At 42.0% G+C, this 10,488-nt stretch overlaps 1 protein-coding gene across 1 annotated transcript; it reads left to right on the forward strand.

Annotated features, from left to right (window-relative positions):
- Positions 1-1,889: 1,889 nt before the first annotated feature.
- mydgf (myeloid-derived growth factor) lies at positions 1,890-8,840 on the forward strand. The gene is made up of 6 exons (XM_056411256.1): positions 1,890-2,099; positions 3,527-3,577; positions 3,671-3,732; positions 3,995-4,076; positions 6,296-6,368; positions 8,171-8,840. Exons 1-6 carry the CDS (start codon positions 1,938-1,940, stop codon positions 8,248-8,250), a joined length of 510 nt encoding a protein of 169 aa, XP_056267231.1. The 5' UTR covers positions 1,890-1,937; the 3' UTR covers positions 8,251-8,840.
- The last annotated feature ends 1,648 nt before the right edge of the window (positions 8,841-10,488 follow it).

The raw sequence follows: 10,488 nt of genomic DNA on the forward strand, positions 1-10,488 counted from the left end.
CGCTTCTCTGTCTGGACTTCTGGTCTGTATATTTATCTTTGTAGAGACCGGTTTGTTTACAGCAAAGAGTAGAAGCTGTTTGTGTGAGCACAGAGGAAATGACTCATCGGGCCGAGTGTCTGGCATCCTAATAAAAAGGAGACAATGTTTACCTGCAGGACAAGGAATCCCTGAGTCTCACCATTTACACATCATTAACAGCTTTCCCTATTTGAAATAGAAGAACGTGCCTAATGACCCCTGTACTTTTCCTCCCGGAGCTGCTGTGTAAATATCCTCACACTCAACAGGCTGTCGGAGTGAACGCATGCTGTTATTAAGCCTGTTATTGTATTTTTTTTGGGCTGGGAAGTGGGACCGGATGAGGCTACGAACAGGCGAGGAGGAGGAGGTGATGGAGGGGAGGGCGAGGAGAAGGGCGAAGAGGGCGGACAGGCTATTCAGCTGAAACCCGCTTCTAAATGCTCGTATTGTTTTCTGGGTTTTGCACATGAGTGTGAGACAACGTTAAGGCGTCTCCCCCTCGGACCAGACATCTGTTGACTTGTCAGGGGAGGAACGCTTTATGGCTCCAGAGACATACGCATAAAAAACACAGACATGCAGACGTGTAGGAACAGACACAAGATGTGTTTTGCTCTCCTGTAACACATCATGTTGTTCTACTGTGAAAAAGAGGAATGTACGTGGACAGTATTTGTTATTGAGAGTATTTTGTAGACGGTACATAAAAACGTTAATATATTTGGTGCAGCTGACCTGAATACAAGAGGCACACGCACAAGTTGTATCAGAGGGTTATTTCATCCATCAGAGGATACAAAGCATGTTCAATAGCGCTGGTGTTGAGTGTGATGAAATACATTTTAAGTGCTGCAATGGATTGAGCAAATATGTTTTCCTTTCAGTTATTGAGAAAAAAAATTCTTCAATTTTTTTTAAAAATCTTTGAATATAAGGACTTTTGGCCAAATGCACTGAAATCATATAGTTTGATATGAATATGTGTTTAAAGCCATTTTACTGTGCATAAAAAAGCCTTATATTATTATATTATCTAAACAACACATTTGAATTAATTATGTTGTTCATGTTTTGTATTATAAAGGAGGTTTGAATCACTGCAATAAGATTGGATTGGATAAGACTTACACTGAGATAAGAAACGTCAGTGACATATTATTGCAACTCATATATCGGCCCTCTCTCTTTTACACCTGCCCATGACATCCTGGGCTGCAGCCAGGCTGTACACAGGAGACACATAGGCCTCATGTATGCTTTATGGAAGCAAACATAGCTATGTGAGAGTTTTCACCCTCTCTGACATGCCATAAAACATCGGTTTTGATGTCGGATGGCGTGAATTATACTTTGTGTGGCTATTTTACGTTTTTAAAATCTACTGTGATTTAGTTTCACCAAACAATCCCAACTCAAGGTGCACCCGCTGGCTCTGGAGGTTTTAACGGGCTCAGTGTGTTACAGTCAGAGGAGGAAGTTGATTGAAGTGAGCTCACTGGACCTTCAGTCTGGGTGGATTTGTCAAATTGACATTTCATGTTGATTTATTTTTTTGTCGATGCTGTCACACAAATAAACATTCAGTCGTTTTCGTAACGTTAATAATTATAGCCAACATAGGTTGAACGGGGGCGACACCGTGTGGCCATGTAAGGTATCTCGTTACATTCGATGATTTATGGACTCAGACTTTTATTTGTCAACATTTAAATACATTTATCTCTAAGTGACATCAGCTAGAATGGTCTTTTTTGTGTTTTACTACGCGGTCAAGATATTCATCTTTTTTAAATATTTTGTTTCCTTGTGTTGGTCTCTGGCACGTGACGCCTGGTGTGACGACATCCACAGTCGACGGGAGCACCGGTTACCGTGGGAGCCACTCACAGCGACACAGGTCCGAGGAGGAAGAGATGGCCACCCAACAGAACTTCAGTGCCGCGACTCTGTCGTTTCTGCTTGTGTTCGGGTTGTTTGCGGCGTTTGTCCCGGTCGATGCTTCCGTGGACCGGACGAAGACGGTGGAGTTTAACGTTAAACCGGGAGGAGTGGTGCACACGTTCACCGAGGCGGTTGTAAGTGACTGTCTTTAGTCTTTTATTGTGCACGACTAGCTAGTTACCGTTTAAACACAAAGCTACAGTTTCGGTGCAACCGGAGCGAGCACGAGTGAATGTGGCCGTGTGTGTGTGGTATTTAAATTAGCGTCTTTGTTTTTAATTATTAAGTAGCTGACAGAATAATGATGGGATTGAATACATCACGATTTACTGTGTGCGTGTATTTACTGTGTGCGCGTGTGTGTGTGTGTGTTTAGAAGTGTGCGTCTTTCATTAAAGTGTGTCACACATTCTATATATTCTGGGTGATCTTTATTGTCATACGTGAAGAAGAAAAAAACTTCTGCGTGATGACGACACAGCCTGTGAGAGGCTGACACGTCGCTGCCTCGGTGCCACAATGGCTTCATTCATTGGTTGACCGTTTTAATGACTGAACTTCTTTTTTGTTTAGTTTGAAACTCAACTTTATAGATGTATTAATTTTTTTATATAGCGACTTGTATACATAAGATAAAGAGGGGTAAAAATAAACAAACAAAAAAAGCGATATAAAATATCAATTCTTGTTAAGATTAATCAATATGAATATCGAATAAACACCAGGCAAAAAAGTATTGTAACAACAAATGATTTAAGCAAGGCTTTAACATTACTCCAAATTAAAAGATAAAAAGATAGGTCTATAATTTTATTTTTAAGAGCTTCCTATTCTAATATGTTCTACAGTTAGGGGCATAAAACAGAAGACACTCACTGGTGCTTTATTTTGATGCACAGGGAACATTTAAAAGGAAAGCAGTGGAGGACCGTGGTGATCTGGCTGGAACATAAAATATACAACTATTTCTGATGTAGGGAGGCAAGGTCATGCAAATCTTTTATCTTTATGATGCCCGTCTGACAAAAGACACTTCATCTTTTGATTGATCTATAACTTAATTACTTTATCATTTGTCAATAAACCTGGGCTAAAATAATAACACATGCCTATCTCAAGAGGCCCTTTTTCACAGCAGACATTTTGAAATGTCACCCAGACATTGAAAATTAATTTAACCGTGAAGGGATATTATTGATTCATCGCTCCGCTAGCTGGGGAGTGATTCACACCTGAGTGTTCCTCTCGACGTCTGCGGTGCGACACGTCTTGAGCAACGGACAGATTAATGTCTTCAGAACATTGTTGCCACACCATCATAACAAACAACAGACCTTTATAGTTCAGAATGAAATGAAGCCGAGAGAAGCAAGCCGATCTCTGGCTTTTGTCAAGCTGACACTTCCCCTTGAGTTCAGAAATGCCTGCTGAGAAAATAATTAGTAGATTGATGAGAGGTGTTTATTAATAGCATGTCAAAGTAATTAAAAACGTAATAAAGAAAAGTAATATGCAGATGTAATGATGCTCTAACTAGCATTATGTTCCATTCTTATTTCAGAGGGAGTATGAGTGCTCATTCACTTACGCTTCACAAGGGGGAACCAATGAGGTGAGTCTCTCTCTCATCATATTATCGATTATCGATTTTTAATCATCACAGGTTTTATGCGTAAGTATTCTTCTCTGTTTTTGTGCCAAACAGCAATGGCTGATGAGTGTGGGTCTGAGTGATGACGACAGCTTGTTTTCCTGCACCGTGTGGCGGTGAGAGTCACACACACACACACACACACACACATTGCGGTGAGACTCTTCCTCAGCTACAGTGATAATTTGTCCGATCTCTTTCCCCTGTCGCCCTTTAATAATTAGTTTATCGTGACAGCCCCAGCAGAGGAGAAACAATAGTTTCTAACCTCTTGGTTTGAACATATTTATATCCAGCAGCTTCGACTTAATAATTGAATGAATACAAATGCAAAGGACTTAATGTTGCTAACAAATATGTCTTTTTCATTTCTGCCAGGCCCCAGGGGAAATCTTACCTGTTTTTCACTCAGTTCAAAGCTGAACTGAAAGGAACCAAAATTAAATATGCCAATGCATTTGTAAGTATAATATAATTACATTCTCTCACCTGTCCTGTTCACATGAATTCATCTTTAGGTTGTCAACCGATCCGGTTCCTAGTCTACAGGGATCATGGCCAATGTTTAATGTAATTAATTCAATAATGTCATCCAGCCATCTTATATAGGTATTAATGTCACCACATACAACATGTCATCTATATATCTGAATATATTCGTGTGACATAGTCAGTCTGTTGTGTGGCTCTTATTCAGTCATATCGTAAAACACGTCAAACTTTCTAAAAGTGAAAAAGATCTTTATGCTGACTGACAAAAAAAAATCCACTTTTGATGCAGGTCCTTTTTTATAAAATACCAAGTTAATGACATTTGCACAAGGCTTGCCCTTAATGTTGTAATTTGTTCACATCCAAATTGCACCGCATCCCGGACAATATAGTTATGGCGGTGGAGGTCAAACACATGACCTTCAGTGATAAGTGGGACCAGTCTTATGTTGGGCAGCTAGCAGCTCCCAGGACTTCACTGCCAAACAAAGACCGAGTGGAGTAAAAAGTTAATCCTTGATGATACTGCACACTTTTAATGCATCCTGTCAGTCTTGAGATTAAAGCTTCTCATAACCTTCGGCACAAAGCAATTTCAGAGCGTAGGATTTACAATGTGTCTGCACAAATGTCAGAAAATCAAAGCAAAACACAGTCGATAAACATTTTTGCGTAGCCGGCAAATAATAAACCATCCACCTATGCACCAGCAATACAGCAGTTTGTCTATTTAGGGTTCAGGGAGGAGATTAAGGCAGGTTTTTAAAAAACGTTTTGGCCACAAAGCTGGTGGCTGTAAACATCTACACTTTGAGCTTGTCTTTTATGCAAAGATCACTATCGCATGTAAAGACAGAACTAGTTGTTTTGCCACATTGGGCCTCTTGCCTGGATATGCATGTGTGTGAAATGCAGGTAACATTTCTGTATAAATGGGGAATCCTAAAAATATTCTCCAAAGTCGTGAAGCCAGACCTTTTTCTCATGAAGTGCTGTTTCAATACATATGCTACAACCATTTTTTTATTGATTTATTTTTCCAAATATTGAATTCATTGTTTATAAAATAGCCCACAGTTATGAAAATGTCCATTCGTTTCCAGAGTGCAGGATCCTAAAATTGCTTGTTTTGTCCGACAAACCCCAAATGGTATTCAACTCATAATAATGATCCAAAGCAAACTGATATTTCCCCACAGTGGGACTAATAAACGATTACCTCATCAAATCTAATCTAAAGCAAACAAAAAAGCAGCAAATCCTCAAATGTGTGCGGCTGGAACCAGAGAATGCTGAGCATTTTCTCTCAACTAGTTGATTGTTTCAGATATAAATTTAACAGTCACTTAAAAGTTGAGTTGACAGTTTGCCATTNCCCCCCCCCCCCCCCTCCTTTATCATTGAAATGAGGTTTTCTTGAGACCTCCGTCAGATATAACGGTCTGGTTATGCGAGGTTAAACGTCCCCTCACATCATCTGAGAGCCAGAGCATCGCTGAATATACCTGACCACACAGTTCTGAGTAGAATATAACACGCTGTCACTTGCACTTTGGACCTGTCGATTGCTTTCCTGCACATCCCCTCCACTTGTGTATCCATGGCAACCCATCACATGCTTTCACATGTCCCTGACATTTTTTGCTCCATTGTCTTTTAATGATGGTTCCAGCTCAGACCGACGAAGACAAACTAACACGGGCAAAGACACAGAAAAGCTTGAATTCTCCCGGAAGGCAAATCCTTTGTGTCTTTGCACATAATGTCTCAATGAAGGTTAATGTCCGGAGTCTTCTTGAACTCAGTCACTTGGCGAGGGCCCGCCGTGTCTGATGTGGTCGTCGCTGAAGTGAGGCGCACATTGACACGCCTCCTTCCCCGAGCAAGGGCAGTCCTGATATTCTGTCATTAGCGAGAGCACATGTTTCCTCCTCCCGCTGTGGCTCCGTGCCCTGCAAGCAGAAGACAAACGTACAGAAAATAACTCAACTAAACGAGGGGACCGAAATAACCTCACTTACACAAACACCTGCCACCCCCGCACAGCGTCTCCTTGACCTTGTCGCCACGTCCTCCTTCTCTCCCGGCAGCGTCTGGTGCAAAAAATTGTCTTCTGTGCTGCCTTTCATCCTGTTTTTGTTTATTTATTCTCCTCCTCCTCCTCACTGTTGCTGTATTTGTCTCCAGTCTCAGACGGCGTCTGCAGGACAAAGTGACGTGCCTTTGAAGCCGGAGGAATTTTTCATAGGAGACTCAACAGGTGAGGAATTGATTTGTATTTCCAAGTGTTCAATCGAATCCCTCTGCTTAACACGTCAATCTCTCGCTCCTTCATCACTTTGCGAGTTCCCTGCCGTGAGTGGGTGGCAATTTGTCCCCGTAGCATTATTTGTTGTTCTTTGTTTTTTGCAAAACAAATCCCCCACTGCGGCTCCAGTTCCGGCCTGTGATTAGCAGGATTTGACAAATCACACGGGAGTTTACTGTAACAGCAGATTAGTCTGTACAGAGGTTTATATCCTCTCTTCCCTGCAACTATCACAGACTTTAGGATAATCCCATCTCTGGGAAACTCCTCCGGTCATGACTTTAGGGTTAAACTCCTGAAGAGTACAAGTCCAGTAGATAAATGGCTCTTTTAGATGCAACACATGTCAATGAACTGGCTTGTAACTCACTCACTTAACTTGTATGTCCAAAATTAGCCGGCGCTCGATTCGCCACAAAGGGGAAGTGTTCAATACCCCGAGACTATTTTTACATCCCGACGTGCAACGCCTGCAGGAGAGAGAAGTCACTGCATTTCAGACCCGTAGTTGCCTGTAGTATATGCTATATCGTCAATTCTACCATGTGTGCCACCTGCAGGCAATTAGTGCGACAACTGCAAATTGTTGAACCTGCGGAAAGCTTTGGGTTTTAGTTTCTGCATGGGTATTAGAAAGACAATTCATTCGAATTTTTTTATTTCACTCCAACTGGCAGCCAGTCTGAGTGACGGCTCGGCACAAAGCTCACGCCATGGTTTTTACACTTTAAATAATGGATGGAAATGTATGATATTATTGTATAACCCTCATCTACAGTAGATAATGTAGCTAGAAATACAATTCAGCTTCTAGCGATACAATGCACATTTACTGTTTATCTCCCTTTCTGTTCATTTGTTAACTATTGAAGTCTCCTAATAATCAACTGATCTACATGAATTAGTACAGAAACTAACATGTATTGGATGCCTCCTCTGACCCTCTGCATCCTACACCTGCTTCCTTTTCTTAGCTTAACCCTTGTGTTGCCTTCGGGTCAAAATCAATATTACACCCTCCCCCCGCCTATGGGTCATTTTGACCCGATTCAATGTTTCACCCTCCTGTTACCTTTATATTTACTAACATATTTTACCCTTTGGGTTCAATTTGACGCCAGCAATTAAAACCTCCAGAAAATTATTAGAATTAATATTGTTTTCCAAGTTTAAGTGTGAGGCACTTTATGTTTGTTTGTTGACTACCGAAAGAACACCGACATTAAACATTGAATGGGGTCAAATTAATCCTAAAGCGGGGGGAGGGTGTAATATTGATTCGGGTCAAAATTACCCGAAGGCAACACAAGGGTTAAACAAATAGACGATGAACCCCTTGTTCCTCCAAAGTACTCTGGACAGCAGATGCACTGAACAGGATCAACACCAACGTCTTCCTCATTCTAAAGGGAACTATGCTCGAGTGCACACACCCCTTGCATTTAAACCCCAAGCAGCAACATCAATTGAATTGTTCTAACTTGTTGTTTGCCGGAGTCATTAGTTTCTAGATGGCAGCAGCTGTTACTTTAGTTTCCTGTAGATCATCACACATCCACAGCTGCACATCTAATCTGCGGCTGCTCGCAGACAGGCCGCTCTGGTTGCACTCGACCGGCATGTCTCGAGCTGCTGACGCTGCAGTCGGGTGATACCGGCTGGTTTCAGGAGCTTCGCGTCAGTGGTGCCGGGTGTCCTTGTTTCTGTTTCAATATTACCTGTGACTGTAATTTGCTCTCCTCTCTGACCTCCAGTGACCCACAGAGATGGAAAATTCAGCGCTCAGCTCTCCAAGCTGACCGCCATTGGACAGACGCGACACAATGAGCTGTAATTGGTCCGAAGTCTGATGCGGCTTTCAGGTGTCGAGCTCTGAGTCGTGCCGCTGTGTATTCAATGAAGGATGGGTTTGTAGGAGAAGCAACCAAAAACTGACGTATGATGATACAGATACTGTATGTGAGTAAATTAATCACCTGGCATGTTATCGCAATGGATTTGAAAATGCTGCTGTGGACATGAGACAGCGAGGCCTCGGTTTAGTGTTATCATGTTCTACGACATAATGTCCTGATTTAAATTCTGCCATAAGATAAAGTGCTTCCATCGTTATTACTTAGTTTCTGAGGCTATAATATTTACAGAGAGCAAATCTGTTATGATTCACTGGGGTCGTATCTGAATGTACTGAGGATTGGTGTCTGGGGCTTGTAGGGTAAAGATAACTCTTCTAGAGTAGGGAGGGTTTTATTTGTCTCGTGTAATCCTGAGAGCAAAGGGAATAATCTCCAATGACGTCATCGCACTGTTATAAACAATTACATTTTCCTCCAATCTTGTTCTGTTCTGAGCTCCTCGCTCTCGCCTTCTGTTTCTATTTGTCTGTTGGATAACTGTAAATACATTTTATCCCATGAATCGCCATTCGGTACCACTCGTGATTTAGTTCTGTTTGTGTTTTTGGCCAGAAGGGTTATTGTAATAGAGCGGTAAGAGATTATTAATAATTATCATTATTACCGTTATGTTGATTATTTAATTTCAACACGTTCAGCAGAGGATACAACCATCTCCTTATTTCAATTTCTTTCTATTTTTTTGATATTTCAATGACTTTTCAATGAAAGTTTGATGTTCAACCCCCCAAAGAAACTACAATGTAAACTGTGCGCAGACATTTGGATCCTCGTATGAAGAAGCGATGTCATCACATAATCCTGAGCCCCTTTTGAACCGTCTGCTTTCATCCTTCACTGTAACATGTGGGGCTCAGCGAGGGTATTGTGCAGGTTTCAGAAGTACAGGCTCCCCGATGTAGCGAGCAGACGTGCCTTAATCTTTCTCGCATTGATCCCATCTTCTTCGAGCCGCACGAGTGTCCACTACATGAGTTCTGGGGATTTAGTTCAGATTTGAGGATTGTGCCGATTTGATTGGTACCTTGTTTGGCCGGGGTTCGGACCCTCTCGTCTGTCCGGTGGTGAACCTCTGGAGTTGAGGAAACGCTCGGCTTGGGACGCTTGTGTGTCCCCGTGTCACCGCCGCTGAGGCTTCCGCTGGAGTCACAACAGGAAGCAACCACGTCCAGATGCTGTTACAGGATGGAAACAAAACACACGTTAGTTATTTTGTACTTGGTTTGTTTTCTACTTTGTTCTGATGCNATAATAAAAACAATAGATAAAAAACAACGTCGAGCACACAATCAATTACACATTAAAAGCATTTCTGAACAGGTGGGTTTTGATTTTTGAAATGCAAAAGCTCGGTGCCGTCTCTATTGAGGCGAGGCTTCACCCTCCTCCCGTCTTTCACAGGGTTCAGACACATGTTGATGGGTTTCCAGGACTATTTCAGGACTTTAAACTAAATTTCCATGACCAAACATTTTGGGAAATCTCAATGTAAACATGAAAAAGTGAGAAAATGTCACATTTAAACTAACAATGAGAATTCCAAAGCATACAGTATAGAATATACGCGGCGTGAATAAGCATGTGAATATAACACATTTACTTTACTTTTCCAAAACTTTTGGGGTTATATATTTTTTTCAAAGACTTTTCCAGCCCTGGAAATAACCAATTTTTAATGTCATGACTTTCCAGGTTTTCACGACCATCTACCTGATATACGCGCTACATCCACAACTCAGATTGTCTGTGGCCGACGGCTCGCAGCGAACGGCGGCAACAAACAAATACCGGAGGGGGAGCCAGAAGTGTGGGGGGGGGTCATCATCATCATCATCATCATCATCATCGGCTGTTACCGCTTTGTGAGCACAGTGCAGAGCGGCGGCCTCGAGCTCCGGCGCGGCCCGTCACATGCACCGGCAGGCAGCCGCCTCCTCCGTTACAAACACGTGTTTTCATGCAGTATTAACGCTCCGAATATCAAAATATAGAAACATTTAATCACGAGCGCCGCATTGTTGACACCCGGTGGAGTTTATACGGCTGAGGTGAGACGCAGATAAGGTGACACGGTGATGAACTAACAGCACAGACAGTGTAAAGTTAACATCTCCAACACCACACACACACACACACTTAACTTTGAGATGAATATG

The sequence above is a fragment of the Pseudoliparis swirei genome, unplaced genomic scaffold (assembly GCF_029220125.1).
Source record: "Pseudoliparis swirei isolate HS2019 ecotype Mariana Trench unplaced genomic scaffold, NWPU_hadal_v1 hadal_182, whole genome shotgun sequence".
NCBI lineage: Eukaryota > Metazoa > Chordata > Actinopteri > Perciformes > Liparidae > Pseudoliparis > Pseudoliparis swirei.